The sequence below is a fragment of the Rhyacophila brunnea genome, unplaced genomic scaffold (assembly GCF_057557595.1).
Source record: "Rhyacophila brunnea isolate RB1 unplaced genomic scaffold, BYU_Rbru_1.0 scaffold_2, whole genome shotgun sequence".
Taxonomy (NCBI): Eukaryota; Metazoa; Arthropoda; class Insecta; order Trichoptera; family Rhyacophilidae; genus Rhyacophila; species Rhyacophila brunnea.
The window spans coordinates 12,609,700-12,628,850 of record NW_028232859.1 but is presented as its reverse complement, the minus strand read 5'-3'; the positions used below and the strand labels follow the sequence as shown (position 1 = coordinate 12,628,850).

At 31.7% G+C, this 19,151-nt stretch overlaps 1 protein-coding gene across 2 annotated transcripts in view; it reads right to left on the bottom strand.

Moving 5' to 3' along the window:
* Positions 1–1,295: 1,295 nt before the first annotated feature.
* Sec16 (endoplasmic reticulum export factor secretory 16) overlaps positions 1,296–19,151 on the bottom strand; it is a 50,822-nt gene continuing 32,966 nt past the window's right edge. For both annotated transcript variants that reach the window (XM_085947147.1, XM_085947148.1), the window contains 5 exons: positions 10,079–10,375; positions 9,634–9,752; positions 9,352–9,491; positions 6,517–6,692; positions 1,296–4,590 (listed from right to left, as the gene is read on the bottom strand). In XM_085947147.1, the coding sequence (XP_085803273.1) occupies positions 4,555–4,590; positions 6,517–6,692; positions 9,352–9,491; positions 9,634–9,752; positions 10,079–10,375 (768 nt within the window). In that variant the 3' untranslated portion in view covers positions 1,296–4,554. The remainder of the gene's footprint in view (positions 4,591–6,516; positions 6,693–9,351; positions 9,492–9,633; positions 9,753–10,078; positions 10,376–19,151) is intronic.

Sequence of the window (19,151 nt, the reverse complement as noted above, 5' to 3'; positions counted from 1 at the left end):
ATATTATACTGATGTGATACTGGATACTGGTTTCTTAGAGGCACTGTGTGGTGTCCATATGGTCCAATTAAAGTGCAGATGTGGATTAAGAAGAAGATATTCATACTAATATAATATGCAATAAAAATCCTAATTATTATTGTTTTTTTCAAAGAATTCTGCAGTTAAATTATTACTTTTTTAGTCAATATTTTATACAGAAGATTTAAGATTGTAAGATTAGTATTACATGTAGAAAATATATAATTTTCAAAAACCCAAGAAAACACTTGAACCTCATAACTTTCACTGTCTAAGTGAGTGCTCTTATCCTTTGAGTTATCAGTCCTGTGACTAATGCAAATTAAATATAAAATTATATGTGTCATCGGAGGTGTTCCAAATATCGCCAAGGTAATGTGATTAATTTGAGGCAATGATATTTTAATAAAGCCCCGTTGATTCAAAATCGATGGGACCGAAAATCGATATAAAATTTGAATTACGAAATTTACAATGCATGGCAAGACAACTCGCGAGCCTAATACTACAAGGTTCTAAGTGTTCGTCCTTGAAAAAACAAACCCAACAATGAAGTAGTATTCTAAGCTGCCTCGTTGTTACTTTTGTTTCTCCAAGGACAAACACTTAGAACCTTGTAGTTCTCCACTCGCGAACTGTAAAAATTGTAAAATTTTATTTTATGAATATTTTTGATTTCGAATTAACTATATTCTTTCGAAAATCCTTTCTATGCCGCAATTAGTTAATCAATAGTAATTAGCGTAAGAATTGGTGTAATTATGGCGCGTAAAGATGCTTTCGGCAGTTAACCGTGTTTCTTTTACATTACACATAATTAAATTTGGCAACACCTGACGCCATGTCGCGAGCCTAATACTACAAGGTTCTAAGTATTCGTCCTTGAGAAAACAAACACAACAATGAAGTAGTATTCTAACCTACCACATTGTTACTTTTGTTTCATCAAGGACAAACACTTAGAACATTATAGTTCTCCACTCGCGATGTGTCAATCTTGTTAGTAATATGCCTCAATTTAATAATAATGCTGGTCACTTTACATTGGCGATTTTTGCAACACTTCTGATAACACACATATTAGATTTAGTCATAGGCGAATAGATAGCTAAAAGGATAAGAGCACTCGCCAGGACAGTGAAAGATGTGAAGTTCAAGTCCCATATGGTCAAACTTTTTTTAAAGGATTTTCCTAATGTATTTTTCAAAATCATGAATTCAGTGATTAAGAGATAAGGAATTACACCATATGAAATAAAACACTAGAGTTATTTACTCTAATATCCTTTATTCGTTCATAATAATATATATATAACACTATCTTTATTATCTTCACAACACTTCTCAAGTTTATATTGAAACGAAACATACAAGATGTTAATACTCACTTGCAAGGGGTTTCCGTATTGATAATAACTTTATTCACAAATAAGATAATATAATATTGGGGTAACTTGATAATAATATAATTCAAGACTAAAATTTAAGATAAATAGCACAATATATCGGCCTTCATAAAAACACATGGATTTTATTTCCCAATAAAAATAATTCAAAAATAATAATGAAAAAAAAACCATAATAACCAATAACATAATGGTAATAAAAATATATTATAATTATATATATACACACAATGTGAGAAATTTTCTATAATCCTTCACATAGAAAACACTTTTTGATTAATTAATAAACAGTAAACAAGAATAATTGACTTTAAAACAAGGTTTTTTGTTAATTCCATAATTATTTTTATTATCCTATTTTCAGAATGACAATATATATTCAGTTTAGTTTGAAACTACGCCATTATTATGGGAAGGAGAGAACATAGATTAAACACAATCCACTCTCTCTTTCTGTCCAGACTTTGGAGTTGCATGAGTTTAGTTTTAGGATTAGATAATTAGCTATTATATTGTCGTTCTGAAGATGGGTTAATAGCTCTATAGTACTGTCAACATAAATATCTAACTCATTTATTGTAGAGTTAATAAAAAACTTTATTTTAAACTCATATCGACCGTAGAAAGGAAAAAGGGCGTAATCCTCAGTTTTTTTAAAAAGGTTTTAGGACTAAATACACGTTGTGTCCAAAGGGTGTAAGCTGCAAATGCCGATTTATTATCTAAATTTAGCTAGCAATAAAAAAAAAAAGGACGTGAAGTGGGAAAAATGATTAAACCATAATTTTTGTTGGTTTTTTTTTTAATTAAGTCAATAATTAATATCAGACTAGGGATATAAAAACCAAATTATTAATTATTATGCACTTCAAGCTTATGTCTATTTTGCACTTTAACTTTGACTGAAGCCAAAGTATCTTCTGTAAAATTTGATTTGTGTGGATGAAGCCCTTTTTCCTTTCCGGGGTCGTTATATCATCAGTTCAATCAATAAAATAAACAAGATGGTGGTGCATTGAAGAGTATATTCGAATAATCATTGATATGAGATGGTAGGTACCTACGTTATAAAACAAACCATTATCCTATCTTTCATGTAATGGCCAATCAGAGAATGTCATGACATTAATATATTAATTGAGGCTACCAGAATATAGTTCTCTGAATAGATTAAAATTGTTGAAATTTGAATGCATTAATATAATGGCGTATGTACTAATTAGAATGCAATTTTTTTACAATCAAATAAAATTATTTTCTTTGATACGGATAAATATTCTATTGGATTGTGTTTCAATTCCTAATACATGTATTTTTTCTATGTGATGTTACAAAATTTAATAACACATTTGTTTAATTGCTCAGCTAGATATTGAAATTACAATTAACATAAGAGATAAATAAATAACAATCTACTTTTATACGCATTTCTGATGAACAGTATTGTTTAATATTAATGTTTCACGTTTGTATAGCAAAGCCGTTGCCTACTTGGCGAATTGTATTGCATAAATATAACAGATTTCTAAATAATGTGAAATTGTTTAGTGGATTAATGATAATGGAATAATAATGACATCATAATTCAGTCAGTCCTATAGATTTTGGTGGGAATTTTTGTTAATTTTAGAATTCTATTAATTGTTATCACACGTATTTTCGCTTCTGTGTCCAAAATTCTTGATATCGCCTTCGAATAATATAATATAAATTTAACATCATAGATATATTATTACAAAGATGGAATGAGATGCATTTATAAGATTAAATGACACTTGATTCTCAATGGCATCTTTTCAGATATATTTTCACCAAATTTAATTGGCTGATCTGTACATAGATGTTATCATTTTCACCAGTATTTAAAGTTTCATTAATGCATATCGGGCAAAATGTTTGACGTAAACTTTAATCTAAAAACCAAGACACCAATAAAAAAGTGTCAAAAACTATTTATATACTTTATGTACAATATCTGTCTATGGAATTCATATTAAAACGTAGAAAAAGGCTTGTTAATTTTACAGTGCACCATTGCATCTAGCACGAGTGTGGCATGCGGATAAACACACACTATGTATTATCTATGGATTTTTTAGTAAGAACTCTATGACAACAAACGATAATATTATTATTATTTAAAGAAAAAAAACACGTAAGCGGTCAATACAATACGTGTATGTAATCGATTTATTTGAAAATATTTACAGTTTCAATTCATTCAATTTATTTAGTCTATACAAAATCTGTGTAATTTATTGTTTTTGATAATGCCAGTTTACATACTAATATAATCTATAATATAATTATTAGTATGCACATTCAGTATTAAATTTTGGTGTTGGTAATTCCAATATATTCGTAATTTTATTATTAATATTCACCCACATCAAATCAAGCATGATTGATAAAAGAAATACTGGCATAGTTTTTTTTTTTTTTTTTTTTTTTTAAATAATCATGTTTTTATCTATCAATGAATTAATAGCATTTGCAACCAAAGAGGATAATGCAATAATATTATGTACGATTGTCTATTAAAGGTATCATTTAAAAATTGAGAGATTTTTTATTTGAAGGAAACTGTCTTATGTGAGATGAGAACAGGAATCAGAATGAATAAAACATAATTATTATTATTATGCATTTTCTAAGAAAAAAATAGAAATAATACTAATAAAAACACTACTGAATTGAGTTGGTTTATTAATCTCCACTAAAATAACAAACTCCAAGTGACAGATGCTATCTATATGTTACCAGAAAGAGAAAAAATTACAATGTGATTATGCATTTAGGATTAATAACAAAGAAGTGTTTAATTTAATAATATTATAAAACCTATTAATACAACCACCTATAGAAATCAACTTTCCAACAAATGTTTCTCTCATATCACAATATGGTTTCATCAAAACTTCACCGATTCTTATAACGAATCATTCTTCCATTATAATTGTTAACATAAAGCAGACAATCCTTCACCAAAGGAAAATGGATTACATTGATTTTTATAATAATTTCTATAACAATAATAATTGGGCTAAGAACATCGTATAAACAGACAATTATTATTATCGTTATTGTTTAATTAAAAAATCTTTAATCAACCACATTTTGTTGCGGATCAATATTCAGATGGATTGTAGTATGGGTTTGCCGCCTGTGAAAAATAAAAACAAAAAATAATTCAATAATGATAATATAGATATGAAAAGTACAATACAATCTGGGATAAAACACCAAAAGAGCTTCAAGATGAATTGATCTTTCTTGTGGTCAAATACATAATGATTGATAATAGTAGGTATGTTACACCGAATGTGCGAAATTGACTATTACATGAAATGGGCTAAATTTTGGCTAATTCATGTAATAGTCAAGCCTGTTGCCTTATTCATGAATAAGGTAAATTTTCTGCCGAGTACATGAAGTCGCCAGGGCATGGAATTCTTAAACTGTCAACATGACAGCAGAAAAAGTAAATATAATACGGATGATTTTATTAGTTATAATTGGACATAATATAATATTATTAGGTTAGGTTGGCTTAGGTTAGGTTAGGTTAGATTAGGTTTTGAAATTCTGAATTATTCAACTGAATGTCCATTTTGAGGTTAGCTAACAAGTGTCAACAATACAATCGACCATTGCATGTACGATACCCAAGCACGAATCAAATCGCGAAAATACCTTTAAATAAAATTCATCCGTTATCATATTATAGTTCTAGTTTTTTTGCGCATAGTAAATGGACATGAACGTCATTTTAGTTATTGATTGGTATATTTTTATATTATAATCAATGACATTTGACACAAATTTGGTTAGTTGCAAAAAATACCACCGGAGCGCGACCACCTATTTCGACCATAGACAATATACGTATATTTTGACCAATCGACGAGCATTTCACACATTTAGTTTAGTTGCAAAAAATACCACCGTAGCGCTAGTATCTAATTTGTCCAAGACATGAAGTAGGCAGAAAAATTACTGCCAATTTCACGCACTCTCCAGATATTTTGTCTAATTCATGAATAAGACAACGGGCTTGCATTTTTCATGATTTAGGCAAAATTTTGCCCATTTCATGTAATATTCAATTTCGCACATTCGGCGTAACAGGTATAATATTATGTAACAATTAAGTATTTTAATTACGAATCACTTACACTTAATAATAAGACATGCCATACCTTCAGATCAATCGCAATCATTTATTCCAGAAAAAACATTCTTTGGAAGGCATAAAGGTGAAAAATCAAATTAAAAAAAGAAATATAACTTAAAACACTTTACAGTATATCATGTGCATGTAAATATCTGAAAGTGGTTCTACCATTGTCTATCATTTTTTTGCTATTACATAAACTAATATAGAATACTGAAATGTCATTTTGATTTCCATAGTAACGCACGTATATAAATATAATTTAGTTGCTAGGACCACCCCCTTAGCAACCAATAATAGTGGATTGGATTACGGATTTCTTCCGAATTATAACTTTTCGTACAAAACAGAATTAACTGAAAATGAATTCAATTCTACTTAAAGATGGCTAAAAGTATTAAAAGAATGCATTGGCATCGTGTTCTGATATATTCTAAAAGTTTCAAATGTCTAGCTAGTCGGGAAGTTTGTTAAAAATCGATTGCAAGATTTGCACTGGATAAACAACCACCGAACAAACAAGAATACGAGGTAAGAAAAACGTGGTAAAAAATCGACAACTATTATAGTGAAATGACTTAACCTTGAAATTGTGCAGATTGCGATTTCTTCTACTGCGCATGAATTACATAAATATAATTATTATTGTTACCGTAATTATTTCTGACTGCTCTTACACAACGCCTAATGCATCGTTTTCTCTCAAATTCTCTCATATTTCTGTCAAAACGATCAAACTTCATGCTTATGCGGTATGTTTATAATAGAAAAGCTCCAAATAAATTTGAAACCATATAAACTGAAAGATATACATTAAGTTGAATAGAAAGATGAGGCGTCAAAATCAGGCAGTCAGTCAACATTCTGTATAACCTGAACTTCTATTACCTGTAACATTTATACATATTTCCATACCTGATCGTGACTGCCATGAGTGTCATGAGTATTTACTCCGCCAGTCGACTGTGGTACAAAATAGGAGGTGGGGGCAGCGGTAGAGGGCTGAGCTCCCAGGACTTCAGACGCTGGTGGTAGTGGTCTTGTAGGGGCTCCACTTGGGTTGAATACGTCCACATATGATTTCTTTATGTCTATAATGAGAAAATCAAACAGTTCAAAATTACCAATGAGGAAGTTTTAATTTAAGAGGTGCCAATAAGCAAAGAGAACTTATAGATGCCATCACTCACAGGAAGATAGCATATATGGCCATATTTCCTGCAATGAAAGTATACATTAAAAATATATATACAATATTATTTTTTTACCACGAGAATAGGCCAAGGAGACCAATGACAGTAGTGCAGTTCGTAATAGAAGTGAAACAATCACAAATACTCAGGTTTAGAAAAATCACGTAAATATATTGTGACCTCATCGGGAATCGAACCCGGATCCAGGACTACGAGGGCCGATTTACTCCAGCTCATATTACAGGTAACTTTAGAGGGCAACAGAGGTATATGCAGACGGAGATTTTCTTGACTAAGCAACCTCCATAAGTGGCTCAATATCCAAGGTGTTGGTGATCTGATATGACTGGCCCATGGTAACGAGATGAACTGTACTTTTGTCGCCAACCTTCGATAGAAGACAGCACCAAAAGAAGAAGATAACTAAATATTCTCTATGTTTGCATGACTAAATATTACTCAACACTTTGATCGCCATGGGGGTCACCTGTGGCCGGCACTGGGTTAATCCAAGAAAGCCGTAGGAGTCACCGGTGAACGGCAAGGAAGACCTACGTTTGAGTTGATTTTCAGCGCCGGCGGGCACGCGCGCTGTGTATTATTCTACATGAGGTGGCCGGCATGGCTCTTCTGTATGTTACTGCAACTTGGCCTGAGAATATTCCTTCAAAGTAACTAAAGATAGGCTCACTAATGTAAATAATGTAAGTAATGAAAAAAAAGTTTTCCGTTTAAATGGTAAATGTGTTTTTATTAATATAAAAATGAAAATTGAAGGGGTTATAAAAACGTAAGTTATAAAAATTATGTAAAATATAAAAAAAAGAATTACAAAAATGATTATAATGCATACGTATATTTCCAGTTTATGTGTATCCAGGTATACTACAAAATTTGAAAACTTTTATTCCGTATTTGTGCCCTTTCTGTTTACTATCTGAATATGTATAATTCGACCTCAAAATGGCACCATGCTCTCGTCAACACATATGGACAGGTGACCGGCGAAATGGCCGGCCCGGCGCAATATAATAAATTAACCTGTTGGTGCCGTGATTGACACATGAGGCCGGCACATAAAGACCAATATTTACGTAAAAAAATCATCACAGTGAAAAAAAAACATTATATTCATTCATAACCTATCAAATAATACTTCAGAAACAGATAAACATTTTTTAACTATTTTACGTAAACTAGTTGGCGATCAATGTGTTAAATAAATACAAATGGTGCTCTCGCTTCCATTACAGTACACTCTCTGTAATCCGCCGCTCGCTTATCCGACAACAACTATAATCAGCCGTTATTTTTACTGGTTGAAAGCACAAAATCAAGCTCTATAATCCGCGGGTATGCGTATGTCAAATTCAATAGTCCGCCGCGTGCCAATATTATGACTTACGACTCTTATGAGCTGTCCGCCGTCTAGCCCAGTCCCGTTGCCCATTAAATATAACCCGAGTCAATAACATTATCGTTTTCTTTCAGTTAGTCCGCTGTGTATTCTAGCAACTGACACATGTGTTTCTATTTTTTTCTTCTGCCACGTTCTTTGTTTGAATAAGTTAACAGAATGGAGTCTTCTCGAAAGCGTAAATAAACATGACACATTAACTTTAAAAACAAAAATTGGAAATTTTACAAAAGATAGATAGCGGTGTTTCATTTACTGACATTGTCAAAATGTACAATATTGGTTGGCCGCCCATGGCTTAATAAGTGAAAGAATAAACTTAGCTTATTTAATATGTATAATTTAATAAATACCTACTTGATTATGATTATAAAGAAAACCATTTCATAGTTGCTAGTACAAATTTCTCAATAAAAACTATTTTACCACGTTTTTCTTAGCTCGTATTCTTGTTTGTCCGGTGGTTGTTTATCCAGTACAAATCTTGCAATCGATTTTTAACTAACTTCCCGACTAGCTAGACATTTGACGCTTTTAGAATATATCAGAACACGGTGCCAATGCATTCTTTTAATGCTTTTAGCCATCTTTAAGTAGAATTGAATTCATTTTCAGTTAATTCTGTTTTGTATGAAAAGTTATTTCGGAAGAAATCCGTAATCCAATCCACTATTATTGGTTGCTAAGATGGTGGTCCTAGCAACTAAATTATTAATATATACATGCGTTACTATGGAAATCAAAATGATATTTCAGTATTCTATATTTGTTTGTTGCAATTGCCTTATTTGTCCTAAATTATTAATACATAGAATTTGTCAAGTTTATATGATTCAACAGAAAATTTAAAAACGTGGTATATAAAAAGTTCGTTTTATCTTGTAATTATTTACGAAATATGTAGCTGTTTTAATTTTTACCATATTATTTTGTATGTATGCACTATAATCCGCCGTTTTCACTAATTGGACACTTGTCTGGTTTTTGGGGTGGTGGATTACTGAGAGCGTACTGTACTGACTTATGTACCTCATCTTGAGACTTGACATGATTTTCAAACTAAATCAATAGTCACCAAATTCTCAATTTTCAACAGCTCGCATGAGAAATGTTTTTATTTATTGATATTTAAGTACTCACGTCTTCCTTTTTGTAATTTAAATATATTGGGAGTAGCTGGAGTTCCCATTGGCATCGGCAGACTCCCTGAGTCAACCATCGGGGAAGAAAACGCCTGAGGAGTCGGGGCAGTCAGTTGATTTTGTGGCGGCGGCTGATAGCTGCAAAATAATTACACCATAAATAATATTTTATTTTGAATAAGTACGTTGACTGAATTTTAGTGAATATTTACGGCGAATTTAGAATTGACCGTGTTCGTATTAACGGGATTTTACTGTAATTGAAATTTTTAAAAATTACCTCATGGGATTTGGTCTCATAATATCAGCCATCTTTGGAGGAAGTGCCAGCTCAGTATTCTGTTCATCTTCATCTGCATCTTTGTTGGACCACTTTTTCTTATCGGGATCCCACACAATCTGTGAATGAAAAAGGTAATTAGAAAAAAAAACATTTGTCAAATGCCTTAAGTATATGGAATGCAAATCGAAAGCATTTTGAAATCAATACACTTGGTTTACGCAGCAGGGTTTAATTAGATTTTAAAAACTAACCAAAACTATCTGCAATTTGTAGTCAATTAATTCAATGAAAAAAAATACATATGACTGACAAAGTTTAGTGTGCACTATTTATACCGGATCTTAACTACCTACCTCCACCCTTCACCGCTGATATTTTGCATACCTACTATGTGCAATTTGAATTGTAGTAGGTAAAGTGTCAAGTATCAGATTTGACTAACCGTTGGATTTTTATCATCAGGCAGTATCATTTGATTCTTCGGTTTTAGCGATAGCTTATTAAAAATGCCTCCAAACCATCCGCCGCCAGATTGAGTTTTGGTCCCGGCATGGTCATCTTTTCCCCCTTTTTGCTTGTTTTGTCCTGCGGCTGGCTTGGGAGCTCCCTGCCTGCCGATGTCCCCGTTTTTATCCTGGTGATCATCGTCAAATGATGATCTTCCACGAGCTTGCGACGAGTTTGGCATGGAAATTTGCGGTCGCGACATCTGGTCTATCGACTCCATGAGACCTCCGTCCTGAAATAAGGTATGAGAGTCAACAGTACAATGGGTAAAGCATTGAGTATTTAGTACTGGTATCAAGAATATGTACAGTGCTCCTTTCTTTCCAGAATCTCTGCATAATTCATAACAGAACGTGTTATGTTAAATAAAATATAGAAATACATCCATTTACTTTTAGGTGTAATCAATAAACACTATATAATACAAATATAAAAGTTTTTTTAAATGGTTCACAGAGCTGAACGGTATGTATGTCAATAAAAGCCTACAGATAATGAGTAGCCAAGGACCACGAAATTAATGGGAACTGGAGCAGGTTGTCTTATTACTTTAGGTTATAAAATCAAGGTACACAAACCGCGCTGACTGTAATAAAATATTGAATGCATGTTATGTTTACACGTAATCATATTTAATGCATATTATAAGACAGACGTAAATATTGACAATAACATATTCTTTATCAAGTATTAATACTATCGACCGAAGGTACTCGATGGAATTTGAATTTTTCTTTATCAAATGTTTAAGTTCATCTCATATTTTTCCACACTCAAGATCCGTACCCTGGCATTCCACCAGTTCCCATTGATTTTTTGTGGCCTGGAAGTAGCCATAAGTGAGGTCACAAGTTTTTAGTTATTTTTTTTGCCCAAAATATGGGACTTGCTATTCTATATAATGCTTGCATGAATATATTTCAGCATGGTCTGTAAGTGATTATAAAATAAATTCATTGAGAATGATTTCACTTCAGTATAGTGTCATGTTAGAATATTTTAATCCCAGAAAAGAATTCGAGTAGATATTTTGTCAGTTTTATGATTTTACAATCTCTCTATTCTCTTTGTCACAATTTTTTACATTACATGAGACCCTCTCCCCACTATTAGGATGTGACGTCACATATGGACGACCCTAAGAGGCTAATATTACAAGTGGTTTAAATATATATTAATAAAGGTAGAGACCTACATTAATAATATGAAAACTAATAAAAAATACTTACAATCATTTGTATAATTATGCAAATTAACCTAGAGTAAATTATTATGTCATACCGTCGTCGGTGCAGTAGAATTTTTATCCAGTACCGTAGGAGGGAGAAAAGTTTTTATTGTTATAAAAATACTGTGTACCTAAAAACCTGTTCACCTTAAGAATGTTACCATCATGCATTTACATTCTACATCCATCACCAATATATTGAAATGTCAATAGCTTAAACCCAATAATATTTCAAACAGGTATTTACAAAGATTTTTTTATAGCAATCTCACTCTTTCTAGGTCTTGTCGTTTTTTGAAAGCTTCCAAGTTGTATAAACATATTTTACACTCAGTAAAGTGTTGAATCTTGTATTTTCACTGTTCCCTTTATGTTGAGTACATATATGTAATATATCGTCACCGTTCAGGCAAAAGTCACCAACCCTGAAAATGGCAGTTTTGAGTTGAGTATGTCATCCGAAGCGTAAAATTATGTTCTTTAAGATGCAAAACTCACCTCGGTACATTAGTTAGTAAAATTTTGCTTAAATCCGAATTATTTGTTTTTCACTAAATGACTTTCGATAAAATCTTAACAATCAAAAGTCATTATAGGTGAATAGACATTATTGACTCTATAAAAAAAAAATCCTTCGTTATAAATATACAAGCAAAGTCACTATACTATGGATGGTGAGTTTTACTGATGCTTCTTTTGGCTAACATTGTTCAGATTATTAACAAGCAAAAGTCACCAAACCATAATTTGAGCTACCTTGCCTCCTTTAAAACCTTCCAGATGTTTTAATTAGCATCAAAAAGTAAAAGTACCTTAAAGAAATTATTAAGAAGACGTGAGAAAATAATTGAATGTAGATAAAACCTTAAAAACATTAAAATCTGATTTTTCCTGCATTTTCAAACTTTCAAATTGCGATATCTCAAAACTATGTTTTTAGGGTTGGTGACTTTTGCCTGAACGGTGACGATATGTACTGTACATTACATATATGTACATATATGTAATGTATAACAGAGTGATTCAGTAATAAGTGTTGTGTAAATTACTCACTGGAGATTGTAACAGGAGTACATGATTGATGGTAAAAGAATAAAGCAAATATACAATAAATTGTCAAGAAAAAATCACAAGTTAGATGTAAACTGTTTATTTTGTTAAATAATCACGCCAATCAATTATATAAAAGCTAAAATCAGTTACTGCTGGCTATAAACACAAATGTATAACTACATAAACATTAAATTTACATCATTCATAATAAGATTATTTTAACAGAGCATTTGCATAATGCTAACATACCAAACAAATCTGTAGCGATTGATTACATATTAGGAAGTCACGGTTACATACTTCATACTCACTAGCACTAGGGAGGAGTGTTCGTAGAAATGAACAAGTAAAATATTGTTGTTTTGCTAAATTCATTCATGTACTAGCACCAATGACATTAATATGGACGAAGCATCTGGGGAAAAAAATGACACTCGCTTTTTTGCCGGGTCTGCCGAATAGCATAATCTGTTCTAACGCCATTACAATAATGGTGATATTGCTGTAAATTTCCGATGCTTTTTGTCGGGGTTGCCGAACGGTTCGGTTCGAACGGGTTCGCTCAAATGAACATTGACACTAGAAACACTGTTCTAACGCCATTACAATAAAGGTGATATTGCTATAAATTCCGATGCGTGATATTGCATAGTGGAAATTGCGTGACGTCTACCTATACATGTGTGAATGTCGCTATACGTGAATTTACTTGCTAGCTACTGTATTGAGTGCATTGTCCATTAATAATGTCATTGACTAGCACTTATAGTACAGAAAAAAGAATGAGTAAAAACCAAAATAAATTATACTTTTGGAACTTAATGCCGCTGAAAAGGTGGTAGGTATGCTTGTTTGTAGAGAAGGTTAATAAATTATGTTTTTATTTTTTGATTTCTTAGGAATAATAAATTTGGCCCTTACACCCATTTTTAAAAACACTTCTCAGTTATTTTAATAAAAATGAAAACTTTCATTTTGCATGCAGGGGCAGATTTACCTATACCAAATTGAGTCTGTGTTATGATGGGCATTCAAACATGCCTGAAATTAATTGAGATCGAATTTTAACGTAATTCATAATTAACAATTCGATAAATAATTAACACGTGTCGAAAGGATTAATATGTATTTTTCTTTCTGGTTAAATCTACCCCAGCATGCATTATTTCTTAATACCAAATTCAACAGAAAATTGTCACAATCATATAGTTATTGATATCTTCAAATATACTACCATAGTATTGTATAATCCTGAATGTAAAGCTAAATTGAAAATAATGACAGATATTAAAAAAAATATTTGCATAAAATGCGGTTCAAAAGAAAATTTTAGTAATTTCATGCGAAGATTTACGTTAATTGAATTGTTGGATAATAGTAAGAATATAATCGGTCGAGATGAGGCTAGAAAAGTTCACAAGTTATTTTTTCAATCAATGTGTGTTTCCAGGATCCAGCACATATAACTAATGATTTGAGTTACCCCATCTCCACCCCGTCATGTATATGCAGCCGCATGCGTAATAGTTTGAGCAAATGGCCAGCATCCAATCCTTGTAGTCTGTAGAGATAATTCCATAAGTGGAAACGGTAAACTTTTCAATTATTATGGAATACAGCCCTGCATTTTAGATGAAAAAACATTCCTTAGATTCTGGATTATACGAACACGTTATTCGTATGATATAGTCTTATTAATTTTTTGACATATTGGCTAAAAAGTAATCATACATTTTATTGTGTTAATATCTCGGACTAGCTATGTATAACAAACCGTATTACTTGCAAAAGCTTGTTATGTAAGGCATTTTGAACACATTATAATAATATGCCAAGTTACTTAAACACTACAATTCCAATGTCAAAGCACAAGTACAATGCCAAATGGTTTTCTTTAAACAAATAAAGTTGCTTGCGCCTATGTCAAGCATATTTTGTGCTAAAATATCACATAATATACAATTATCTATAGATTATATTATTAAAGGCCCACTGCATCGTTGTGAGGGTATATTCATGATTTTATTGTCATCTCTACAAGTGCGGCATCTACTACTAGATATTCAATAAGTTAAGAGTAGATAAAAGTCTTCTAAAAACTTAGTTCCTGTAATCTACTTCTTCATATGAGAATGAATTTGGATACCATACCATTTATAAACATACTCAACTGTAACATAATCAAATACAAAGGTCATAAACGAGAATGATGATTACGAATATCCTTTATTTAAAATAAAATTTAGCCAAGAATTCAGGCTTATACAAATAATATTGCACTAGGTTTAGAATTTTAATTTAATTGGAGAATAGATAGAGAATTTATCATTGCAACAAAGAGGGCCTTCATCTATAGACTATTATTAGATTATTATTTTACAATATAAAGTAATAGGGAATGTAAAATTTCACAACATAGCCAAACCAAAAAGTATTGCACTATAACAAACTGAAAGCTATTTTATGGCTAGTCATAATTATTTAATTTAAGTGATATGTGCTATTTTATCTATTTAACACTCATAGTTTTTAGATGATTTTAAAAAAAATGGGCATTTGTGTATTACTGTCATATCCATTGATTCTAATTATGATGATTATTTAAATAGACAACAAAATTTTCGTAAAACAGTATGAAAATATTAATTAGTCTACTTTCTGTGCCGATTTTATATTAAAAATATATATCATTCAAAATACAACAATTATTGACACAAAAACAAATGCATAAGTAGTAGAATCCTACACATTTAGATCATTTAAAAATATTTTGAATGTAGTATGTATCAATCTTTTCGGGCCGAAGGACGCAATGATATTTATAACCAATTGGAATGATTCTAGAGAGGATTTAAATGTATAAGAGTATTAATAAATATATATCAAATATTAAAACGAAAATGCAATTATTAAGCTACACTATTCTATACAGTGGCAAAACACTATATCAATTTTAAATATTGTATTAGGTAGGTAGGTACCTAGTTGTAATTCGAAAAATGATTTTTCATTAAAAAATACATATTTGGTTAAACTCTATGAAACTTGAATTTGAAAAACCTGTGAAAAGTATATTTTTTCACTAAAGCATTAATTGAAATAAGTCAAATTAAATATAATATTTATTTTTATTAATCACAGCATTAATTATGGATAATGCAAGATAAACCCATTTGTTAATAGTTTTGTTATGGACTTAGATTTGTTTGAATTTTAATAATTTAGGTATCACAGTTTTTTTCGATTTATAAATTTGGCAAAAACCAATACTTCACTATTTCACTAAATAGAGAATTGATATGTCAAACGTAATGCTAATGAAATTAAAGCGTCAATTACATTGAGCTTCTTTACGAGCTGTTTGTTGGCGAATTTATAATCTGCCTGTCGCCCAGTGTAATCATCGAACACGCTAACAGGTTGTAAACACTCTACCGAGAAAAGTTGAAAGCCGGTCAACTTTACACGCTACACGCCGGCGTGTGGGCCTACTGCGTCTGCGCAGTAGCAACCTCCCGGTAAAAAAACGAACTACGTTCTGTCAAAATAGTCGCTGGCTTGTGGCTTCTCAGCGAATGGAAAGTTTTGAGTGTAATCATCAAATCGCAGTAGCTGAATCGCCAACAAACAGCTTGTAAAGAAGCTCAATGTAATTGACGCTTAAGGAGTGATAAGATTTGTTGAGAAGTTTTTGTATTCTAAAACTGACAATGAGTCAAATCATTATAACATAATATCTTTAAAATAATAATCATTGATTTTATATCACATAACAAAAGTAAAAGGAATTGTCCATTTACGGAGTATTTTTCACATACTTGTAATAATATACAAAACATAATAATATCAACATATTAATTTCATCTAGATATATTTTTATTACGGGAATAATGAAGAAACACGAATTGATTTATATCATAATATTAAATTGGTTCGTCAATATCAAATGTCCTTGCCGGTTTATTGACGAGTGTTCCATCGATAACAGACTTTAAACTTTCTCTGCAGATGTCATCCAAAGTCATCGGCTCATCAATATCAAACGTTTTAACGATCTTCTTCTTTTTCTTATGAATCTCCAAGTCTTGTTGTCTTTTAGCCAGAGCTCTCTCAAAATTATCCAAGCTCTGCTCGATAGTTTTTTGCAGTAGTTTTCTCTGTCCATTATCGACTGAAGAACAGACCGATTCGTCATCAGCGGAAATAGTTTCTTCTTTCAAGCAGAAGTCTATATTTTCATTATAGCCTTGCGGGGGAGAAGCAGGTGTATCAATGGGGAACGTGCCTCCGAAAACTAAAGGTTTAAAAGATTTAATATCCGAGTTTGTTTTTCCATCAATTTGACTTGTGCTTTCATCTAAGCTTGTTTGTTTAGCCCACATATCGACTGTATTACTTATAAGATCTTTTCTACCGCGTCTTCTTGCATAGTGATTAAACCGTTCGTTCGGTTCATCGTCTTTAATGTCGTTCTGCTTGTTATCGAATGAGAAATTTTGCGAGTTGGCTATATGTATATCCAAGTCACTGATATGATTATGACGGGCATTTTTCAATATTCCCGGGGACGGAGGAAGTGAACTGTTCAATGACGAATCGTTAGATGATAAATTATGATCTTCAATCGAATCAAAGTGTCGATCGACACTTCGCATTCTAGTAAACGACCGCCTTATACGTTCTTGCGATTGATTATTTCTTTCTTCCATAAAGGCTTCGCTGACTATACCTTTTGTCGGATGCACCGTGGCCGAAATCCTCTTCCTCAATATAGTGTTAGGTTTATCGTGCATATCTCTGGATGAAGTGATTGAAACGCTATCGGCAGTCAAAAAATTTTGTAGTCGGTATTGTCTCGGAGAAACAGGCGTTGGTGCATTATGCATGTTTGAAATTCCTGAAGAGACACTCTCGGCATTAGCGGGGGAGACGGGATCCCCAAATGAGGAATTGCTCGATATAGCATCACTAGGCGAGCTCTTAACACTTCGTTTAGGGTTCAGATAACAATTTGCATCAAGGTTAATGGGGGTTATTCGTTTAACGCGGTACTCTCGAGAGAATGCAGAAGAAGCATTATTTGCAGTTGGGTGTTTTTGTGATTTAGCGACTTTGCAGCTACTTGTACTTACGGCGGTATTGGGCTTTTCTTCCTCCTTTTCTGGTTTCGGCTGCCGTTCCACGAGAATGCAAGAAAGAATGGGAATAAAACAATAAACAGCGTAAGGGAAACACCAATTCACTAGCATGATATTTACAATTTGAAAAAATTGTATAATTTTACATAGAACGAATTGTTATCAATGACGGTGAAGCACCAGAGACACTCACTTCAGAATCAAAAAGTTTCAAATGTATATTTTTCATAAATGGAGGAGTGTAAAACATCTTTGCATTACAGATCTATTATTGTAATTTTAATACTTAGTGGCGGCTTATCACACAGGACAAATTTAACAAGTTAATTAAATGCAATAAACCTTACTTTATAAATTGTATGCAAAATTAAATATGAATATTTAGAATTTATATTTTTTTACGAAAAGTTAATTGGTTTAATTTCGATCATACGAGGCCTCGTTCAGGATCTCGGCTTCCGTGTACCCTAAATTGCCACCACTGATTTTAAAACCCCGCGATAATATTGATTAAGTAAAAAATGTCAATATATTATGTATTAAATAAGAATGGATTATTCTTTTCTTCTGATAGACCATTTCATAGTATCATTGATCTTTCATTTTTATAATGCAAATAAGTATAAATTACATAATATTAAAAAAAAGTTTAGATGTTTGTTTGATAAAATTTGCAGAATTTTTTTTATATTTCATTCTATTTACTTGCATGCAATATGTACAAAGTAAGTAGATAAGATAAACATTGTCATCGAATACAGAGCATCTATTCTATACACAAGGCCACTATTGGCGGCTATCGGAGATAGTTTATTATATTTATGTATTGAGGCGGTTAATTATTATAATAAGTTAACTTTTAGAGCGAGATAGAGAATTTTCACAGTTTAGATGGTTAACTTATTGTAACAATTATAATACCTCAATACATAAATATGATAAACTACCCTCGATAGCCACTGATAGCAGCCTTGTGTATAGAATAGATGCTCTGATGTGTTATATCAGGGGTGGGTAACGTTTGTGGTATTACCCAAAAAACATTTACTAAACTTTAAACTAAACAAAAAGAAGCCTTTCAAATGAATAACAAATTTCTCTCAGGTCAAGAATTATGTACTAAAAATACTTATAAAGCAACATAATATTATGTTGTATTAAGAATATCATACATAGAAAATTACAAAGAGATTGAACATTTGAAGCATTTCATTGAAAACATCTTCATGTTTTGGAATAGTGGTTATGTTTTATTTTTGATAACACGGTTTTTTAACATGTCAGAATAATTTGAATACTGTCTTAAGGATTAAAGCGATTTCTGTATGATGTGTTCAAGTTCGTAAAGGTAAAAAATCCTTGTTTACACAAATAGCTTATTGCAAAATGCTTCCAAATATGCTCAATGGCTTACGATTAATATGTAGGTTTGATAGACACATACATTTTATGGATTACAATTTTATGAGTTTCCATTGCCTACTATGTACCAAAACTTTCACTTTCACTTAATTTACCCTGGTTTGCAACCCCTGTGTTATATGAATGTAGCTGCATACTAAACTTATAGTTAATACAAGAATAAAGAA